The sequence below is a fragment of the Podarcis tiliguerta genome (assembly GCF_965153285.1).
Source record: "Podarcis tiliguerta genome assembly, chromosome: 5".
Lineage (NCBI taxonomy): Eukaryota > Metazoa > Chordata > Lepidosauria > Squamata > Lacertidae > Podarcis > Podarcis tiliguerta.
The window spans coordinates 41873128-41895630 of NC_139538.1; the positions used below are offsets into that span (position 1 = coordinate 41873128).

At 40.2% G+C, this 22503-nt stretch overlaps 1 protein-coding gene and 1 long non-coding RNA gene across 6 annotated transcripts in view; one reads left to right on the forward strand and one right to left on the reverse strand.

Moving 5' to 3' along the window:
- ARMH3 (armadillo like helical domain containing 3) overlaps positions 1–22503 on the forward strand; it is a 122216-nt gene that overhangs the window by 2674 nt on the left and 97039 nt on the right. For 2 of the 5 annotated variants that reach the window (XM_083443810.1, XM_083443809.1), the window contains exons 2-14: positions 1210–1273; positions 4701–4812; positions 5269–5325; positions 5468–5614; positions 6066–6173; positions 7959–8051; positions 9157–9231; positions 9770–9856; positions 19297–19353; positions 20142–20185; positions 20827–20887; positions 21137–21183; positions 22359–22434. In XM_083443810.1, coding sequence (XP_083299936.1) covers positions 1210–1273; positions 4701–4812; positions 5269–5325; positions 5468–5614; positions 6066–6173; positions 7959–8051; positions 9157–9231; positions 9770–9856; positions 19297–19353; positions 20142–20185; positions 20827–20887; positions 21137–21183; positions 22359–22434 — 1028 coding nt within the window. Of the gene's footprint in view, positions 1–1209; positions 1326–4700; positions 4813–5268; positions 5326–5467; positions 5615–6065; positions 6174–7958; positions 8052–9156; positions 9232–9769; positions 9857–19296; positions 19354–20141; positions 20186–20826; positions 20888–21136; positions 21184–22358; positions 22435–22503 lie in introns of all 5 variants that reach the window. The other 3 variants (XM_083443813.1, XM_083443812.1, XM_083443811.1) reach the window with 2 other exon arrangements.
- On the reverse strand, positions 415–22457 carry LOC310679126. Its single transcript, XR_014512119.1, has 3 exons — positions 22346–22457; positions 4310–4385; positions 415–1250 (listed from the first exon to the last, which is right to left on the reverse strand). It is a non-coding gene; the product is annotated as an uncharacterized lncRNA (long non-coding RNA).

Below are 22503 nucleotides of genomic sequence, written 5' to 3' on the forward strand. Positions count from 1 at the left end.
TAACAGATTCCATGGTTTACATTTTGTGGTAGCTCTGACACAGATTAGAAGATTTCCTCATGGTTTTTATTTCTGTAACAACTTATCATTGAAGCTTTGTTTAAATAATTAACATTTGTACATAATGAAGGGGAGCTGAAGTTGTAAGAGTACAGTTAACTTAAAAGACAATCTGCATTCATGCCTAAGTAGGAATTTGGACCCATACCTCTCTAGTTCAAGAGGTAACATTGCCCACCAGCTCACATTCCAATAGCAAAATTTGATTAGAGGTTTGTGTCCCAGTGTTGATGGTTAGTTTATTATAATTGAGATTGATTGGCCTGGAGAATGGTCTGAAAGTCCCTGGCACACTTTTGCCGCAAGTATGAAGCAGAATTGGCTCTATCAGGAAAGAGTAGACAGACTACAGACTTGGCAAATATTCTTTCTTCTTTATTAGAGTCCCAATATCTATTAACCAGAGCCAGGAGCAAAAGACATACAGTTATAATTAAAGAAGAGGGTGCCTCTGAGTACATTCTGAGCCCAGGAATTGGTTTTCAGTACCATAACTGAATTAAGCTCACAACCCTTTCACAGAAAAGTGCATTCCTGGTTAGCGTTCTTCATTTCTGCAGCCTAATTTAGGTGTGAAAAGTCATCTTGTTGCTATTTTTAAACAACTGGGAGTCAGGAATGCTTGCTGATTTATTGCAAATTGTCTAGAGATCTATCAGTAGATTCCAGTCTACACTCTTCCCACCCCTGCTATAAGGGGTGGATTCTTGGGAATCCTTTGTAAGCTGTTCAGAGGCTCTGATGTAGAGGGACATCTTATATTATGCTTCTAAATATCATAAATAAAACTGCATATTTGTGACTGATATGTCTAACTCTTAATGGGTTACCGTCCGTTTGTCTGCCGTTCTCTAGAAGTAGTTGTGGTTGGTTATGCCAACAGTGTCTATTTTATTTTTCCTTCTCTAATTCTTCTCCTTTCTCATTTTGCTTCTGTATTTTCTCTCTCTGTGTTAGTAAGATCAGTCGGTTGGGTGTTTTTGTGGTGGAGGGATCTGAAACACGTGAGCTAAACTTGCTGGGCAGTGAATCAAGTCATTGTCAGGCAGGTTTTAACTTGAGAGTCGGAACATGGCAGGACAGCAGGGGTTCTTGCATTGCAAACTTGATCTTATTGTATTCTTTTTTCCCTTTCTCTTTGTATTACAGAAGTAGTAGCTGCTTCACATGGGGACTTCTTAGACACTGAGCTGTACAAAAGAAGATCAAAATTGTAAGTGCTGATTCTAAGGAAGGTACTTGTATCACACCTGTAACTAACTTCGGTAAGATGCTTTGCTTTCTCGGGATAAGAAGTTTGAAATTAAAAACTGGCTACTTCATTACTTCAGCTGTAGGTTTCAGGATAATAAAATAATGTTACCCCCCACTGGCTATGGAGTGTGTTTGCAACTTAATATGAGGCAGTTGGAGTCTATATTGCTTACACACAAGTGGCTTCCTTAGTTCCAATTAGTTCTAGGTGTGCAAATGTATTCCTGGATGTGGGGTCGCAAGAGGCTTAATTTATAGGCACTGAGGCCATTCTGAGGTTATTGTGGGCTTAATTTTGTTCCCTTGTAGATCAGTTTTAAACTCTGGTAGTAGAAAGAAATGAGCTTGCCTCTGAATATCATTTGCCGGGAATGGGAGAGTGCTGTTGCAGGCATGCCTTGCCTAGGGGCTTCCCTTTGGCATCTGGTTGGCTACTGAGACCAGAATGGTGGACAAGATAAGCTCAGCAGAGTTCTTCTTACGTAGTTTCAGTCATGGGATGAGACTGCAGGCTATGACAGGGAAATATTGCACTGTAAAATATTATGTTTAGAACAGAAAATTCTATTTCTAGAAATATTTCAGTTTCACCATATAATTGTATGGTGCCAATAGAGTATTTCCCGATTTTAATGTCATCTCTGCAAAAGTCCATGTTTAATCTCGCTTCTTCTTTTTTAGTCTTTCTGCATAATATGAGATAAGGAGAAATTAATGTGTCTGGCAGCAGCTGTGTATGTAGCTGCTCTGTGTCATGCCCTGTTGCTCTGTTGCCTCTTTTCTTCTCTGCCTGTTACAACAGGCCGAAGGGGCTGGAGAAAGCAGAGGGGCGGTGATGCAGGAACACAGCAGCTGCGTACTCTGACATTGCTTCAGTGGGTTTCAGTCTGTGGTGGCAGACATTACTTTGGGTCTGGTCTCTGGCTGTCGACGGTGACTAGAGAGAGAAGTTGGAGAGGTTCACAACCAGGGCATAACAATATCCTTCTCCTGTTTGTTGGTAGCACTTAGGGCATTATTTGAAAATCAGAATCTGTCTGACTATAATTCTCCCTGCCCTGTCCCACCCTTGGGTATTGCATACTACCCGGTCAAGCTTTTAAAAAAGTTGCTCTGGATTGGGATGCTGGAGGAATGCTATAACCAATTCCACCTATTGATCTCTCTTGCTCAGCCCCTTGGTGGACCCTCAGATGTTGAAGACTTTGGGGATGCATTTCAATCTGCTAGAATTATGATGCTGTGTTTGTTTGGAAACATGGTAATAGCTTGTTGAAATAAGCAGCTACTTTTCTAAAACTGAAGAAGAATGAAGGTCTGTACCAGTGATTTCTGTAGATCACGAGACCAAAAAAGCCCTTGAAGTTTTAGAATGAGAGGGTATTTGTACTTTTTGTTAACAGCTTTCCACATGTTACTTTGGATTCTCTAACGTAGGCAGCTATAAGATAGAAGAGACAGTCTTAATTGTTGCCTCTAGCAATTTCCCATATGCATGTGTACTCTGTCTAGTTTAGGACAGCCTGTGTCCCAGTTCTAGTCTTGTTGAAAGCGCGAACTTATCTGCATGATAAGTCTGTAGCTTCTTTGCTCTCATTTTACAAAGGGATGTAGAATATTTTGCTTTCCTGGGCACCCAACACAAGAACTGAAATCTGTTACTCCTGACTAGGTGTACAAGGATGTTCTTTAACCGCATGAAATAACTTTGAACCAGAAGTATGGCTTGTTGTTTTAGTAGTGGTGACATGGTGTGATTAGTTGTATTCCCGGTAGACTACTCAGAGTATATGGACATAAGTGTGTCCTATTGATCTTGCTCCGACTTTATGATTTTTGTCACAAAAATCTTTGAGTCTGACAAACAGAATGTTGTGCTACTGGTATCGCCTTCCTACAGCTTTCTGGGTCGTATTCAACCAACTTGTATTCAGAGTAGACTCCTTGAAATTAGTGACCATGGCTAACTTAGGTCCATTAACTTCAATGCATCTACTCGGAATAAAAGTTAATTGAATACAACACAGAAAATTACAAGAAGGTGATGCCAGTAGTGCATTGCACTACCTGGTAGGGATTGGCATTGTGTTCCAAAGGTAACAATAGTGAATGTTTCTGCACCTGCCCCTTTAGACCAGACAAATGTGTGGAAGAAATGTCCTGCTATATGACCTGCTTCATATGTTTGCAGAAGATAAATCTCTGTGTGGTAGGCTGAAGCTAATATATGTCAGTCACTGGAAATGCTCATGAAGGAGAAAGTTGTGGTATTTTCTCTCTATTGTAAGCAGTTGAAATGAGGAGCTCTTTAGGCGTTGCAGATGTGCTACCATGTTTGTGCTGCTCTGTGCATTATTTATTGTGCCTAAATGGAACTGCCATATGCCCCAGCTTCTGCTTTACCTCTATAAGTCTATGTCAGCACAGATGCTAGTTGCTTTAAATCCAGTAATCCTAGTATTGGGGTGAGGGCTGGTAGTTTACCCCAGGAAAGGAGACTTTTGCAATGTAGGCTATGGGATTGTAGGGCAGTGTGACACTTTCTTTGTGACTTCTTGCTCACAAGAGGAAAGCAAACTTTTCAATAATGGTAGAGAATAGTTGTTGAATAGAAAATATTCCTTTGGGCCAATTCCTATGTTAAACAAAGGTGTGCTTATCATCATTTGTACATGTTTAGAATTTCAGTCAATGCTAACTGCCTGGAGCATGTATCTACATAATATATTTCTAAATGTGTATCTGTGGCTTGTGTGCACTGCATTTTTATATTAACAGGTACAGATTTTTGTGTGTATAAGATTGGTGTGAAGTTGTGTTGCAGGATTCCTAATTTAGCAGGACTTCTGATACAACTATAGTGCTCAGTAGACCAATTTCTACTTTCTTAGGTGCTAAATTTATACTTCCTGCTTGGGGTTTCCTGTTTGGGACTCTGGCTTAGCCAGATATTTGTTGGATTACTTTTAACAAGACTTTCTCTCCAGTTCCTCACCTTTTTAAATGAATCTGTAATCTTCCATGCTCCACACTTTTCCTTTCTGTCCAGAATACCTGATGTGAAATGATTCCTGCAGCAGGTATAAGAAGAAAAGAATTGCATATAAAAAAATCATGTGCAAATCTATTTTGAATTATGCACATTTGGACAAATGTACACTTGTATTTTATTAAACTTATTTTTTGTACATTTTTTCTCTTATGTAGAAAAAATATGTGTGAAGCAGCCCAGAGGAAATTAAGATGGCTGTAATGTAGTTAATAGCTATAAAGTGCCTTGTAAGCTCTAAAAATGTTTTAAAGAGAGCATAACCTGGAAACGTATGGATGCTGTGGAAATTAATCTTGAGAGAGCTCTGAAATGTGGCATGTCTCTCTATCCATAGATTGCAAGCCATGGCGCAAGCTGAGAAGAAAGGCGGATTGCTCCGGAAATCTTCAGCTAGTAAGAAACCCTTGAAAGAGAAGGTTGTGCTAATGTATGATGAGATCTTTACGGTAAGGATTGGACTTTGCTCTCCTCATTGTGGCATTTTGTTCAGCTGTAGGATACATTTTACTATGCTGAAGTAGTCCCATTGGGAAGTGTAAGCCAGGGTGCCCTGGAGCTGTCCCTTATTGCATTATCTCTGGTTTCCTCTCTAAGTTTAGTATTAGTAGTATCTAGTATTAAGAATGAGAAGGGGAATGCAGTGAATCCTGCCTCTGGGTATGCTTTTACTTTCCTGCTTTGAGGTGAGTATATCTGTACAGCAGGAGATTTCCTCATTTAGAATTACCTCTGCAGGCTCTACCATTGATAAACTGCGGAAGAATATATGGTGTGTCTCAGGGCCCATTTCTGCATGCTGTTTCCTGTTTTCCTGGACCTAGAATGGTTATAATACTGCTATAAGGACATCCATATTTTGTATCCACAGTGGCCATTGTAACAGGAATTACGTTCTCTTTCAGACAGAGGATCCCAGTAAATGCAGTCCTCGGTTTTGGGAGGAGCTCTTCCTCATGAAGGTAATATAGCAAAGGTCAAAAACATCCACTGTCTTCTAATCATCTCTTCATGTTTACTCATCTATGTAGCAATTTTCCACCTTTAGCCATGTCCTCAGTGACTCCATGAATTGGCTTTTCCCTTTTCCCTTTGTCTTGACAGGTGAACTTGGAGTACCTGGAAGGGAAGCTGGAGTCTCTAGATGGCGAAGAGCTGATGAAGATAAAAGATAATATTAACTGTTTGTTCCAGCGCTGCATCCGGGCTTTGGGAGAAGAACATCCTATCAGAGTGGTCAATGCATTACAGGTGCTGTACTCTACATTTTGTGTCTCCAGTGGAGCTAAACCCAGGAACAGGCAGCTAATGACAGTTGTATCAGTGTTGATGAAGGAAAGAGTCCACTTCCCATTAAGATTGACTAAGATACATGTCAGTTCAGTGTGCTAGACCAAAAATCCCCTCTGTTAACATTTATATAATAATAAAATGGTTTCTCTTCTTTGCTACTTTGTTGGCAGTCAGGAGAGTAATTGAGACTGAATCTATGTAAGCATATTTCAAGTTCCAAAACAGGCAAGCAGCCTGCATGGACATGGAAGAGAGTGAAGACTATGTAATATGAATCTGCTGTGTTATACTAAATCAAAGTAAACATCTTCCCAAAATACAGCTGTAAGGGTCTAGGGCATATAATAATAGGCTCTTGGTGCACTGAAAGCTTTCTCACAGTTCTAGTGTTTTTCTCTTTCCGACACAGACGCTGTGTGCACTGATCCGTGGAGTTCATCAGAAGAACAAATCCACATCTGGCTTTGACATCATCAACATGTTAATGGGTTTTGACAAGGCTGAACTGTGTATGAAGGTGAGGGCTAGCTAGAGTGCAATAAAAGAAAGTGCTGCCGGTGAGGGTTAGGGAGACTGCAATAAGAGGCAATGGTGTGCTTGTGGAAGAGATATGTTAATCCATTGTTAAATATATTGGTTACAGTGTCTCCCATAGTATTAAAGGTCCTGGCCAAGGTATGGACAGTCTCATTTCAAATATAGTTGATATCTGCATGCAACCTCATGCGTTGCTTATATTTCTGCTAGCTTTCTTTGTCCTCTGAGTACTGGTAACAGAGAATAAATAATGGCATATAGTGCTTTTTGCACAAATGATGTGTTGACTTTTAGACACTGTATAAATGTCTATAATGAGGCTGTGATTTGCAACTAGAGGGCAAAAATAGAAATCCTTTAAAATGCTTCATAACTAAATGTATCACAGCTGGGTTTTCTTTTGTGTGGGGCGAATTAGCTCCATAAGGAAGCAAGGCTAATTACAGTATAATAGCACCTTGCTTGAGAATTACAGCATAATCAGATCAGTGCAAGGAAGCCCCACTCAAGGATCCTTCATGCAAGCACTGGCACTTCACTCTCAGACTACTCTGTGCATCCATCTGGGCGTACATTTTTATTTCCTTTTGTGAAATCAGCTGAGATTCTGAGGGAACAAAATTGTGTGTCACAATCCACACTGTGTGGTTTTGATTTGATGAAGCACAGTTTTAGGCAGAACTGTTGCTTTAATTTGTTGTGGTTATCTGCCTTGGGAAATATATACTTGGTAATATTTATGTTTTAGATGATGGGACAGAATACCTTTTAGAGAATACCTTCTAGAGATGAAAGTAATTAAACAGATTTATTTATTAAAGACATTTGTATACAAATCCCTCCATAAAAAACGCTAGGCAGCTAACAACAAAATCAAAATACGATTTAGCAAAATAAAATATAAGTTATGAAAAGTTAAGAATTCTAAAACACCAAGACCAGCGGCAGAGTAGAAGTTATTCCAAAGTATATATATAGTAAAAGTGCAGTTTACAAAGAAAGAACATTCTTTAAATGGAAAGCTTTTATTAGCTTTTGTAAAGCCATAACATAGGGGACCAGACATAATAGTATGTATGCAAGACAGCTTCATTTAGACCAGAGATGGAGAACCTGTGGTCCTCCAGATGTTGGACTGCAACTTCCATCACCTCTTACCTTAGCCATGCTGGCTGAGGCTGATGGGCATTTGAAGTCAACCATATTCAGAGAGCCAAAGGTTCCTCATTCTTGACCTAGAATTTTACTAACATAGATCCTTCCCATCAAGGATCATGATTAAACTCTGTGGGGAAGGGCCATAGCTCAGTGGCAGAGCATCTGCCTTGCATGCAGAAGGTCCTAAATTCAATCCCTGACATATCCAGGTAGGGCTAGGAATGTTCCCTGCCTGAAGTCCTGGAGAGCCATTGCTAGTCAGTGTAGACCAGGGGTAGTCAACCTTTTTATACCTACTGCTCACTAAGGCATCTTTCTTGATGTTAAAATTTCCTTACTGCCCACCAGTGCTCGATGGAAGGAGGTTTCAGCTTGTGCCGTAGAACCCCCTACCGCCCTCCTAGAATCCTGAAATGCCCACTAGTGGGCAGTAGGGGCCAGGTTGACAACCCTTGGTGTAGACAAGACTGAGCTAGATGGGCCTGTAGTCTCACTCAGGCTAAAGCAGCGTCCTATGTTCCTAGTACTGTATCGGGTACAGCATCTGTGTGGGGGTTGTGAGAAGTAATGGATATGCTGTGGTTCATAGTAACTTTTCCCCCTCTAGAATCTGATGGAGAGTCTGGATGCTCTGCTATGTGCAGAAGGCTCTGAAAGTCTCAAGAGTTTGTGCCTGAAGCTATTACTCTGTTTGGTGACTGTAAGTAATAGACAATAGAGAGTCAACTATAAAAAGCATGCACTTTCAAAACTTGGAAATTGTTGTTTGTGAATTAGCAAGGAATTCTTAATTTCTAAGGCAGAGGAACTTTCCATTCCAGCTGATCAGTATTCCTGTTATAGAGATGACTGCTGTCTAAATTACAGTCTTGGATATAAGTATTGTGTTAGTACATTTAATGTGAAGCCTCTTTTCCTGTCACAGGCAGGAATGTACTCTTATGTATAGACCCTGTTTTAAGATTGTTCAGTGTATCCATCTCATGGAGGGAAGTTTGATACCCTTAATTATTTTAGGGAAGATTTACTAATTTACAGAGAGTTTTGTATTTGTTGCTGATATCTACCTGTGAGAAATTGGTTTCTTTTTTGTTGCAAGTTTGCATTGTTTTTCTTTCTTTACAAATGTCTATCTTGTCTATCCTATCCTACAACTTTTCCCAATAGCTAATAATGAACAAGGAAAATCACCCTGAGGGCAGGGTGAGAGGTAGGCCAACCCATAATTAATGCAAGTATGTGAGCTTCTGTACCTCAAGCACATCCCTAAAGCTCTGCCAAGTAAAGTCTTAAGTTTCAAGAGTCTCCAGCCTAAGTCCTATTTTCTAACAGAGATTTTCAGCTTCCCTCTATCCAGAGCTCAATGGTAGGAATGTAGCAAGAAGCATTGTGATGAATCTTCTGGTGTTGGAAATAATGATTTTATTACTAGCAATATTTAGAAAGCACCCATAGGGATAGAAGATAGCCCAGAACAAAATGGTTCAGGTGAAATTATATAAGTGATAAGATAGCATTAGTATTGTACTAAGTAAAATCATTAAAGTGTATACCAAAATCAGTAACCTCACTGTAGCCCTAGTACATATGCCTAGAACCCACAAATAATGGGCTTCATTACACAGAATATGGGAGAGTTTCAGTAATTGAGAGCACTGCTTCTTGAAACAACAAAAATACTGTGGAGTGGTGGGTGCAGTTCAGTAATTTTGCAAGGGTAGTAGTAGATAAGAGCATGTTTTAAGTGTGTTGTCACTTCCAGAAACTTCTTTAAAACAACAACCACCCTTTGATTCTCAATTCAGGTGACAGATAACATCAGTCAAAACACAATTCTGGAGTATGTGATGATTAACAGCATCTTTGAAGCTATCTTACAGGTAAGTTCCACCCCCCCCTAAAAAAATCACAAATCTCTGGGCAGTTAAATTTTCCATACTGCATAGCTATAAATAGTGCAGTTCCTGTGATGTTGCTTAAATGGAAACTTAAGATGAATGCCAAGTAGCATGTTAATGTCTCTCTTGCTTTAGTCTTTCTGTTTTTGTTCTGGTCAGTGGATACATTTTAGAAGATTTCATTCAGATCTTTTATAAATTTGGCACTGTGAACCTAATTCTCTAATAAGCTATGACAAGTAATTTTTTTTAGTGCAGTCAGCTTAAGTCCGTACCCAGCTATTCATTCCCTTCAAATGTGCTGATTCTCTTCAAGGTAAAATTTTCGTTTGAATTTGCTCTATACAAATGGGGATTGTCAAGGCCTTTTTAAAGTTGTATAGTTTCATTTTGGAAACAGACTTTGGGTCTGTTTGCCTGTTGTTTATCTCCATCTTTTCAGTTCAGGTGTCTAGAATCACTTTGTTCTTTGCAGCATAGAACCGTAGTTAATCTAAGTTACTCCTTTTCTTGATTTTAGATCCTCTCCAGTCTCCCCAGTCGCAGGGAACATGGTTATGAAGCTGTTGTCCTGCTTGCCTTATTAGTAAACTACAGAAAATATGAGGTGAGTAATTCATATGGAAAACGTGTACCTTACCCCCTAGGGCACGCATGCCCAAAGTGTGAATGAATTTTATTATTTTGGTCACAGACCAATTCCAGCCCACATACAATATCAAGGAAGTCATAAAACACAATAGGAATACATTTGAATATGCAATTAGGTATAACAGGGACAATACAGATATAGCAACAGTTTAAAAATATATAAATTAAAACTTAGTTATTAACATATAACCTAAAATTATCATTTAAGGCCTTAATCATTATGATAGCACAGTTTGTTCCCTAAGTTTTATGGCAATTGCACAGAATTTGGCTACCCTTAACGTGATCTTGGGATCCTTGTTCTCTACCAGGGATTTTAGACATTGAAGTTCGGAATCATTTGGAGATTTTTGCATAGCAGGGGTAATAAATACCGAGCGTATATCCCCATAGAAACGGCAGCGTAACGAGGCATGAGAGACAGTTTCTACCCCCATCAAGCCGCAGGGGCAGACTCGTTCTGCGTATGGTTTACCCTCGAATCTGTCCTGCAATAAGGCAGATGGCAGCACGTTGAATCTTGCGAGGGTAAATGACTGTCTGTATTTAGGTGTTTGTAATTTTGACAAATAATTTGCTGGGGTAAATCCTCTCCCATTATCTTTTATTGCTGGGTGTTTATTCATCTCGCTCATGTGGCATTGCATTTCCACATCCCAAATTCATTGGCGGATTATTGCTCCAGCTTTCTCATAACCTACAGCTATCAGGGCCTGTGGGGGAAACCCCAAGCCTCTTAGCTTTTCATGCAGTGTAGCTTTCCATTTGGATTGGTAGGAATCCAGTAGGGTTAAGGGTGCCAACCCAACAGGGAAAAAGATAAGTTTTAACCAATAATGGATCTTCAGATTCCATATCTGAGCACCAACAGGGATTTGCCCGACCTCCAGGCGGACAGCTATGTTAGACACACAAGAAGGGATCCCTAGCAGGCAGTGATAGAACTTAGTTTGGAATGATTCTAAGGGAGCAAGGTTTAAGAAGCTGCAGATCTGAGAGCATTATGTCAGTTGTGTTAATATTTTTGCAGCAAAGACCTGGGAGGCTGCTGGAATATATTGGTCCCTTTTTCCATAGAAAAACGTTATAATAGCTTTGGTAGATCTTTGGGCATTTACAATAGTATTTTTAACCTGTTAATGCCACGGGCCCTTTTCCTGGAAGGTTAAACCCAGGTATTTAAAAGATGATACCTGTTCAATAGGTCGATTGTCAATTCTCCATTTGTGTCTTTCTTTTTTTAGAGAACACCATAACTTTCTATTTGCTATAGTTAATTGTTAATTGTATGGCATTACAATAAACAGTGGGAGATCTTAGAAGTTTTCTTAGGCCTATACAGGAGAAGGAAATTAGAACTGCATCATCCACATATAAGAGAACCGGGAGGGGTGTACCATCCAATTTAGGGGGGTGGGCATTTTCTTTCTCCATGTTTCCTACTAAGGAGTTAATATAGAAGTTGAATAAAGTAGGCGCAAGGACACAGCCTTGTTTAACACCATGGTAGGTTTGGATTTCCTTGGATAAATGGCCCTGTCAGTCACACCTAACCCGGACCCGAGTGTTTTCATATAAACTGCCGATGAGACACAGTAGACGTCTGTCTATGTTTGAGGTGCTTAGTTTTCCCCAAAGCCTATCTTGTGATATTAAATCTGGCCCAACGGTCAATTTAATCCAGTCCCTGTGGCAGTTTATTTCCTGGGGTAAAATCCCAAAAAAAGCTCAACATCTTTACAACTTTGGTCGGCCCTCATGCATGTTCACTTCATCAAATCTGGCCCTCTTAGAAAAAAGTTTGGGCATCCCTGCCCTAGGGGTTTACAAAGTTTGCTTGGCTTTAGTTGTCAATTAAAAAATGGTGGTTGCCAGGACCCTGCCCCTTCTCCAATGGGCAGATTCCTGCCCTTGAAAGCATCATGCACGGCCAGGAACAATTTCCACTCTCCTAGGGTGGCAGATTGTTTCTGCAATTGTGCTGCATTTCCACTATGCTCCAAGTGCCTTGAAAGTGCATTGTGAAAAGGAGCCCCATTTGTTTTCTCCAACTTCTTTGTTCCTGGGAAACAGTATAGCTACAGGACAGTCCCCATCTCTCTCTTGTGGGTTTCAAGCTGGAGTGGAGTTCTGGGACTTTTTCTCCTGAGGTGCCTCAGAAATACAACAACGAAATAAGCAGCAGCCTTTCTCTCAACCTTGTAGTAAGAGAGGTAGGTAGCGATTGTCGGCACAGTTGCACTCTAGTTACAAGGTTGAGAGGAAAGCTGGTAGTTGTTGCACTCACCAGGTGAGGATAGTGAGTGGAATTATTGACTTTTGTCCTGGTGTGCTAGAATGTGAGCTTAGAGCATGTTGAAAAATTGTGTCCTGCTTGCATCCAGATGAAAAGTTTTGTACTGTATCCATTTTAGTAGTATCTCTGTGTTTCCAGTGTACTTTGTGTATGTGTTTAGAAATAATCCTACAGTTCTTTGCTTATAAGTACAAGGAAAGCTGTTCTATAAAGTACATATTTTTAGTAAGGGAACAATTGTGGTGCAAGCTTCTGCCCCTTCTTAAAAAAGTGGGAGTTTCTAGTTAGGTTTTCAGACCCCATAATGTGTATGATTTGGCAGCTAACTGGGTAGCCTGTCAAACTATTAACACCCTTGATAGAATGGATGGCCATGTGATCAGTGGATGACCTGGTACGTTATGTAGCACACAGTTCCTTGAGGGAATAGTGTGCATGTGTTTCTGATGCTTTCCAATTACTTGTTATTTTCTCCAGTTTGCATGAGGCACAGTATTTTTATTATGGCTTCTATCATTTTGCCTAGTATGCAGGATTTGATCTCACTGTTATCTAATAGATGCTGAAATCCATAATGTCTGGATGTGGAAACAAGATGTATCAGGTGGTTTCATATTTCTGTAGTCCCTTTGGGATGTTAGTGCATACTTCAGTCAGAAACACAGAAACAATGCTAATAGCATTCCCAAATCTAAAAGCAAACTTAGGTCAGTGGAAATATCCTCAGAGAAAGAAAAGGTTATTGTTTTGCTGTTATTAGATGAGGGTCAACTGGAGTAGTCTGTTTCAGATAAAGTCATTTGGAAGTCCCTCCTGGGGAAAATAGGCTTGCATAAGGCTTAATTTTTCTCCTAGGGGTTGTCTTGGCTTGGCATTACAGCTGAGAGAATTTATATGTATGTGGTGCTGTAAAAAGCAGTTAGTATGATTTGAGAAAATAGTAGATTTTTTTCCTGGTCAGTCTGGAGAGACATTAGAATTGCATGCATTTGTGTCATGCCTCCAACATTGCAAATCTTCTGTTGGAGGGTGTGGGGGATTTTTCTGTTTTTTATGTAAGCTGTGAGAGTCTTTTCATTTCAACCACACTGTTGCTGATCATACTCTTTTCCCCCCCAGAGCCTCGTGGGCTGCTAAATTGTTCCATTAAGTTAAGGAAATCTAATTGCATTGAGAGCGTATTCGTTGCTTATGACTTTAATGCTTGTCTATTAAAAAAAAAAAACCCCTCTAGTGTTGCTTACAAAAACATGGTTTTAAATGTGCTTCAAGATTAGCAGAATATTTGCTGATGTCTTTATTTCTTATCCAGGTTCACCTTATTCTTTTTTTATTGCAAAATCATTAATCTGATTTATAGACAGTGCTCCTACCAGCATAGAATTTCAGTCCATTGCCCTGATTACTACCTCCAATGGCTTTCTTTATTCCCAGGTGACTCCATGAACTGCAGCAATTTAGCTGTGGGTAGGGCTTTCCTAAATCTATAGATTCATTTCCTCGCTAGTTTAGAGCCCTTTGATATCCAGTTGCCAACACCTAAGCATAAAGCTTTCTGGAAGCATAAAAACAAGTAATTTCATAATCTTAAACTGAGAGGTGGGTACTGCTGTCTGTTGAATCCTAAGGCAGAACATATAAATCTCTATAAATATGTGTATGTTTAAAGTGAAAAACAATATAATAGAATGAAACAAACACTTATCTATAATCCGGATATGGCATGTTAAGACTAGGCATGAATCAAATTATCCTCCTTTTGCGATCTCTGACACAGCGGTGGAGAACAGGATCTGATTGGGCAGGTGGGGGTTGAGATTGTTTTCTCCCCCACCCTCATGGGCCACGTTTGACAGGTGGCTGGAGCCACCCATCGGCCAATCACTTTCCCCTCAGGAATCTTATGACTTTAATGTCCCTTTCAAAGGGCAATCTTGCTCAGTACTTTGCATAGGGGTTTGCAGGCACTGTGGGTCAACTGATTGGTGGTGTTTGCAAACCTCCTTTTGGAGCCAGATTTTCCCCTGTCCCATGCCTGACGCCATATATGGCAGGTATAGGGCAGGTGGCTGTGGCTTGGTCTGCAGGCAGGAGGTTACCCACGCCTGCTGTAACAAAGTCTGTTCAGCTTGTTTTGTGGAAGGTCTCATTTCAAACCCCACCCAGACTGTGGTTTGCAGCGCTAACCATAATGCAGAACCCAGGCCATGATTTGAACTTTAAAAATTATACAGGCAAGCTGCTTCTGTACAGCCAGTCCTCCAGTCCTTGACTGCAGTGGCTTCTGAAGGTGGAACCATGGCCATAACTAGTTCAAAACCCATAGTTTGACAATTTTAACACCTCATGGTACCATACTTAAGCTTTCTAGTGTGATATCAGAATTGGTTTAAGGCACAGTAATCAGAATGGCAGTCAATTTTAGATCATGGTTTCTTTCAGAATCTCATAAATCGTGATATTCTAGTGAGGGAAATGTTGAAGATGTGTGCATATAAGCAGTTAGGTTTTAGAAAATTAAGTGTAGGCTTTGCAGCCTTAGCCTGGTTTCATCTTGTGCTCCCCACTCCTGCCTACAAGCAATAAGAAAATCCAGATTTGGGAGGGTGTGTATTGGGGAAAGGAGGGAGTGGAACCTCCTTACTATGGTTTGGTAACCAGAACAAAGCACGTTTGTTAAACTGATACAGTTACATAATTTCCATTAGTCTCTTTTCATTCAATTATAGCTATGAAATCACTATAAATATGCCTTGAAATTGTTACTTATACATTCTATCTATTGGTCTCCTGACCTTTATGTCTACTCCTAGGGCAACTCATAAATGATGATAAAACAATGATGGATAAAGATTAACAAGCAGAATGATAAAAGCAATTCAGATTGGTTTTAAGGGGAAGGGCTGTAACTCAGTAGAAGAACATCTCTTTTGTATGTAGAAGGCCTTAAGTTCAATCCCTGGCATCTCCTGGTAGCACTTGGAAGGACACCTGTCTAAAATTTTGGTGAGCCACTGCCAGTCAGTGTAGACAGAACTGAGCTACATAGGACAATGGGCATCTTCCTATGTTCCTTGAGCTATGTTCCTAGATGCTGTTTTAAAAATCTGGGGAAATGAAAAAAGTATTTACGAAATGTAAAATATGTGCAAAGTTTACCTCCCTGGCAGGTACATTCCAAAGGTAGGAAAAGGCTTCTGAAGAAGTCAATCATAAGCTAGTCCCCAGGTCCTAAGCTGTACAGGGGTTTAATAGTAAGCATCAATACTGAAGGTACCAAGTAAATCCAGTCAGCTGATGTGAAGTGACAGCCATCTTGAAATTACCTGCTCATGTGATTTAATATGAAGTAAAACTAATTGCTTTTTTGTTTAACCTTATTTGTGACAGTTTGGTTACTTTTATTGTTTGGAATCTTATTATAATTACTACTATTATAATATATTTATTTATACCTTACCTTTTTCATTGTTGGGACTCAAGGCAGCTTACAGATAAAAAGTAGGAACTGCTAAAAAAGAAGAATAAATCATTAAAATACTCTCATTAAAATATAATTAGACCTTGATAGAATTAAAACTGCCTACATCTATGAAATCTGTTTAAATTTTTTATGATAACAATATGTACACTGCATGTAACTGAGTAAAGCTTTAACATTACAGTGGTACCTCGAGTTACAAATGCCTCAGGTTACAAACTCCACTAAGCTGGAAGAGTTACCTTGAGTTGAGAACTTTGCCCCAGGATGAGAACGGAAATTGAGAACTTTGCCCCAGGATATGCCGGCGGCGCAGCGGCAGCAAGAGGCCCCATTAGCGAAAGCACGCCTCTAGTTAAGAACAGTTTCAGGTTAAGAACAGACCTCTGGAATGAATTAAGTTCATAACTAGAGGTACCACTCTATTTAAGCTCATGTCCTTTTAAAAAAATAACCCATGTTGCCAGTTTTAAAATGTTAATATGCTAGCTCAGAAAAATGCTGAGTCGATTTAAGATGGCTAAATAGTGATACCTTTTAATCACTGCAGTTACTGCAATACAAGCACCACCAGGTGGCGTGATGCTTCTGGTGAGAACTGGGGGTGAGAGGCTGAGCCCCTGTTCTGGTTAACTCTGTAGCTGCACAAAATGCAATGTGCTTGAAGTTCCACTTCTAGTCCTAAAAATCCATGACCATCTGTAGTAGCCATCTGTCCCTTCATACCATATCCTGTGGAGATCACTTCAGAAACCTTGCAGTGCCTTTTCTCTTTTAGAGGAATTTCTAAAGTCAGGAATGGGATGATTGTGTGCTGAGAACTGTACAGGAGCCTAACTAAGATTCATAGCTGTGGAATTGAAGGACAACCAAGATTCACCAGAGAACTGGGTAAAGTCGTTCCAAAAGAATAACTGTGTTTTGCAATAAGTAAAGGAAGATGCAGAACAAGGTGTGACTGTTCTTGTAGAAAGCTTAGGCCTTGGGGGTATTAGAGACCTCACTGATAGGATCTCCTAGCTGTGGCAGGCCCTTGCACCCAAAGTGGTAATGGGAAATTATGGTGCAGGACCAAATAGCCCTTTTAGGTGAAACAAAGCTCTGTTTATCTTAGTGTCTTCAAAGCTATCTCCTCATCTAATCAAGGTAACTATGTAGAAAGGTCAAAGGCCTTCAGTACATTGAACAGTCGTAAAGATTGTGTAAAAGAAAAGATCTGAAAGTGCAGAGGCCTGGGGGCAAAGCTATTCTGTTTATTAATTCTGCCCTGGGAGATGAAAAGGTTGTTTTTTTAAATGATTATACACCAAATAAATGAACAGGTTCAGCTGCATATTGTTAATCTCTTGCTGCAGATAGCAGTGCCATGTTTGGAATATACATTCAGGAAGCACACTTTCCACAGATTAGGGGTTGTTTTTTTTGTTCTCCCCTTCCTTTCCTAAGTTTAAATTTGTGAGGAATGTTCTCATCTCTCCCTCCATTTTAAGTGTTCTTGTGATGCAGAGCTGGGGGCATTATGCTCTGCTGGGGTTTATGTTACAAGACACCAGTCCATATTAGCCTTTTCTTCTTCTTTTAAAAACACTTTTCTACCTTTCCTCATGGATTACACATGACTCATGTGGGACTGAGTTGGAGTTAGGCAAGAGTTAAGTTTTTCCAAACTGCAAAGAATTGCAACCAAGAAATCCATGGCCTCCCCAGGAAAAGAGGAGGAAGAGAATCAAGAGAGAAAATAAAACACACGTAGCCGGGAAGGCAGGTGCACTCCTTCGTCACCCCTGTGCACTTACATCCTTGATCTATTAGAGCGAAACCCTACTGACTCTGATAAATAAGAAAGAAATCCTCTTGAGTATGTGCAGTTTCTCATTTTAAATGTACTTAACTCATGGCACCATCATGACTACAGGAATAGCATTGTGTTTCCTTCTGCTGCCCTGGTGCTAAGCGCTTTTACTTGTGAGAAAACATCATTTATATTTTTAAAGTAAAAGTACAGTCATAGCTCAGGTTACAGATGCTTCAGGTTGCGTGTTTACGGGTTGTGCACTGCGCCGAACCCGGAAGTACCGGAATGGGTTACTTCCGGGTTTCGGCAGTCGTGCATGCACAGAAGCGTTGAATTGCGACCCACGCGTGCGCAGACACGGCGCTGCAGGTTGCAATTGCTGCGGGTTGCAAATGTGCCTCCCGCACAGATCAAGTTTGCAACCCGAGCGTCCACTGTACTAAACTGAACATCTGTAATGTTGTGCATAGATCGGAAACTGTGTGTCTGGTTCAGTGGTGGTGTGATCCTGACATTACTGGGGTGGTTCTGAGTTGCTGTTATTCATGACTGAAGAAAAGACACTTGAAATGTGCCAAGGCACTCATATCTAAGGGGAGGGTCTTCACTTCAAGGATGCCAATAATAACTGTTTTTTAATCATTTCACAAAATGCCCAGTGTCTTGACTTCTGTCCTTTGAACTGCTCCTGAGTGAAGAAAGCCTTTGGTTCATACACAGGGATTTCAGAAAGGTCTGAAAGATGTCAGTTATTTGGGGCCTTAGATGTTGCTGTTCCTCCAGTCAATGACTGTCAGAGTGGCTTACAATAGATTTAACATATTTAAATTTGTGTGTGCATATGTGTAAAGAAAATTCAATTTTTTTATTCCTGCTGTGTTGTAACAGCTGTCAGAACACACAGATATGAAGTAGGTAAAGCTTTTCCTATACACACTTAGTAGGAGCAAGTGTCGTTGAATTCATTGAGACTTTCTTCTGAGTAGATATGTATAGAGTATACTGTCAGACATCTTTTTTCTGGTTCTAGCTGTCTTACCTATTCCTCTCTTAGTCTGCTGCATTTAGCTTGACTCTTAGTCTGCTAACTTTTGGTTATCCCTGTCCTTGTAGCTGATAAAGTAGGTACATGCCTCCAAAAGCTCATAGCACGCTGAATTTATCTGTCCTTAAGATGACAGATGCTTCTCTGTATTTTGCGTTACCATCCTGTAATGGCAATTTTTCTTGAATTGTTGCTTTTCCCTTCCCAGTATTTGGCTCCGTTTAGGCACTGATAATAATCACTGAACTAAACTAAAGCTGTGAGCATAAGGTTGTTGTTAATGGGATTGCAATTCCTTTGGTCCCAGATGTTTCAGTCTGCGCTGGTCTATCTCTCATATATGAACCAGTCTGTGTTAGGCACTCTCTATAATGAGTGTTGCATGGTGGGTATGTATGTATGAGACATGGGTACCTCTTTATTTAGAACGCTGTTCAACCAGGAGCATAGAAAACTGCTATACTGATGGACACTGGCACTAGATGGATGCAGTATTGAATATATTGGCTTGTTTACTGTTTCCCTAACCGTTGAAATAATGAAGGCTAATGTGTAAAATGTGACCATGACTCTCAGTATCTTGGAGGCGCTCTCATTTGTATGTGAGGCTACTGCACTGAAAGGAGGAGTGGACCTAGAGTCTCGTGGTTTAAATTGACAGGCACGTGTGTCCCCTGGCATCATAAGACGGGCAAGACCTTTTCATGAAGCTGTGTTGGCTTTGCTGAGTCACTAAGCTAACCCATGATAACCCATGACTTTCCTTCTTCCCACTACAGTCTGTGAATCCTTATATAGTGAAGCTGTCCATCATAGATGATGAGGCCACCCTCAATGTGAGTATGATGGATTAAGTGCTGTGAGTATTGCACATTATCCAGAGGACTAGGAATACAACAAGGAGCTGAACTGAATTAATTTTTTTAAAATCCCAAGACATTTTCAGAAGCTCTGATTTCCATGATCATGACTGAAGTATTCCACAGTGTAAGAGAGGAATAAATCTATGATATAAGTAATGCAATAAAATATTTAACGAAGAAACAAAAAAATCTTTGAATGAGAAATTAATGGGATCTGTAGCAATGTGAAGCCTCCACATGTTTTTCCTGCCAAAGGGTATAGTCCTAATTTGGGGACATAGCTTTTGCCTCCACCTATAGAACTGGTAATACAGAACTTTAGTTCCATTGTTTTCATATCTTTCTTCCAGAGTACCCAAGGCAGCATACATAGCTCTCTTCCCACCATAATTTTATACCTTCAGCAACCTGTAAAATAAATTAAGCCCGGGGGGAGGGGAGTGCTGTTGCCCCCCAGTGAGCTTCAAGGTTGCATATTGATTTGAACCTGGGCCTTCCAGTCCTAATCTGATATTCTTACCACTGCAAAAGCCTGGCTTACTTGAAATGAGTCTTACATCGAGAGGGACATGCAGTATGATCTTGTCAGATAATGACAGAAGCCTGATCCCTGTAGCTTATATGGATCTAGTGCTATAAATTATTGGGGGTAATTTGGAGAATAAGCTTTTGGGGGGCAAAGGGCTCTGTCTCTGCTCTGCACTTGCTGTGTGGCTGTAACTGTAGGGAGTAGAACTCAACATCTTTCTCTGTTTTTACAGGGAATGGGTCTTGTAGTTGCTCAGGCTTTATCAGAATACAACCGGTAAGTCAAGTTAAGGCATATCTTTTTTTTACAGCAGCAAAAGGAGTTAACATCCCCTTCTGAGAAAACTTGCTGATGTGCCTGTCAGCTGCTTGCTTCGGCTGCCTGAAAATGTCTAGATCTTTGAGACGTTGTATTCCTGCTGTCATTCCAATCAGGAAATCTGTTTTTGGCCTTGCGTAGTAGAGGTTTGGTTTCACAGGGGAACTGCCAGGATTGCATTTACTTCCTTCTTCCTTTAATTGCCATTGGCTGTACCTTTTTGTGAACTGTCTGTAACATCTTCTGCTCCACCACTGATAGAAGACTAAGTGAATTGCTGTGTATTGCTTCTGACAGAAAATCTATTTTGGTTATAGGAGTTTTGAAATAAACATCTAACCCTGTAGAAATGATTAAGAGTGGATCAACTTTGTTATTCACTTCATCTAATGTCCACATATGAGCTCTGATGTGGGATCAGTTACTTAGAATAATAGAATTGTAGAGTTGGAAGACACGCTTTGAAAATAGGAAGTGGGCAAAAGCTGACTATTCCTCTTTTCTTTAAATACTGTTAAGAATTTGAGTCAAATCTTTTTTGCACACCTAGGTTGGCAGCATCATGGCTTGATCTATCTGTTGCTGTCCTCTTTTTTTAGGCAGTATAAAGACAAGGAAGAAGAACACCAGAGTGGCTTTTTCTCAGCGTTGACTAACATGGTAAGGGGTGTGTGTGTGTGTGTGTGTGTGTGTGTGTTTTGCTGGTCAGTGTTTGCTGTGCCAGGGGCCCAGTCCAATGCTTGTAAAAGAAAATGAAAATGATTTTCTTATATATGCTACATTAGGCTATGACTCTGGCTCCCCTGAAAATATATAGTGCCCATTTTACTTTAAGAATTGTGTGCCTGCTCAGCTTGAGGGAAAATTTCTATAGACCCTAATGCTGTGCAATATTGCTTATTTCCACAGGTCGGCAGCATGTTCATAGCTGATGCAGATGAGAAAATCTCCGTTCAGTAAGTGCACCCAGCAGATAGCAATTTGCTGTTTTGATTGAGGAGTATAAAATGCTATCCATTGCTGACATTTAACTTAAAAATATAAAGCAAGAGAAATTTAACTCTAGCTCAGCAGCCAGGACTAGAGATGGCAGCAGGCAGTCTGGTACATGAGTGAATTAGCAGAAGTTTTAGTCAGATGGTTAGGGTATAGCATTTCTATTCTTACGCACTGAAACTGGAATGGAAATGGGGGCAAATAGGAAGGAGGAGTTACCATACATGGCATTTGGATATCCATGTTTTTGAGCAGATACAAGTAAATTATTTGGCACTGATGACCACATCAGAAATTTTGCCACAGTCAAGCAAACAAAAACATTGTTGATGCCTGCAACCTTCTGGGGCCATACCTATCCTGTGTGCTTCAAGTTGACCAGTTGGTTGTAGATGCTATGATCTTTCCTTTGTCCTTAATATTCCTTCCTTCTTATTTGGGGCTGGGGATAACTAGAGCAGGGTGCTATATGTGAAGTGCAATAAATAAATGTTAAGTGCTGCAATAAATTGGGGTGGACGACTACATTTGTATAAAGTAAAAGTTACCTTCTATCAATGCATATGGGGTATGTGTAGATTTTTGCTAGGTGTCTAGTGGGTTTGGAAGTCCGGGGGGGGGGCGTGGAATACCCTGCAGGGACCCAGCTTTTTTTTCTTTTAAAAATAATTTTCATTAAATTACAAAATTACAAAAATACATTTTTTCAAGTTGTGTTTTCTACAGATCAGTTACATTTGTTGTGATACATTAGTGTTGCATGCAGTATTAGACTGGGAAGAAAAGAGGGGGAGGGGGAGGGGGAATGGTGTGTGGGGTGGCGATGCTTCTATTATTCTACTTAGTGTATGTGTGCGGTTTTGTGTCAGCGTCACTTGTGTGGGTTCTCTTTCTATTCGCTTGTTATGCTTCCTTGGTGGTAAGAGAGGTTGGTTGTCTTTGGTTGGCTGTAGTGAGATTTGTTTATGTGTGTGAGGGGGTGGGTTTTTGAGGGACCCAACTTTCTAATATAAATATGTCTTTGTTTATCATTCTGGGTATCCAAAGTTGCTGGGTAGTAAGGGCGGGGGAAGTGACCCATTATTTTACACTCATTTACTGCAGCACATCTTTTTCTCTTACATTCTTTTTGTAGAACCAATGAGGCTATCCTTTTGGCTCTTTATGAAGCTGTTCACTTGAACCGAAACTTCATCACTGTGTTGGCACAGGTGGGATGAAATTCCTTTTTCTGGATTGGAATGCAAACTAAAATAGCTTCAGCATGCTGGAGATAGCTG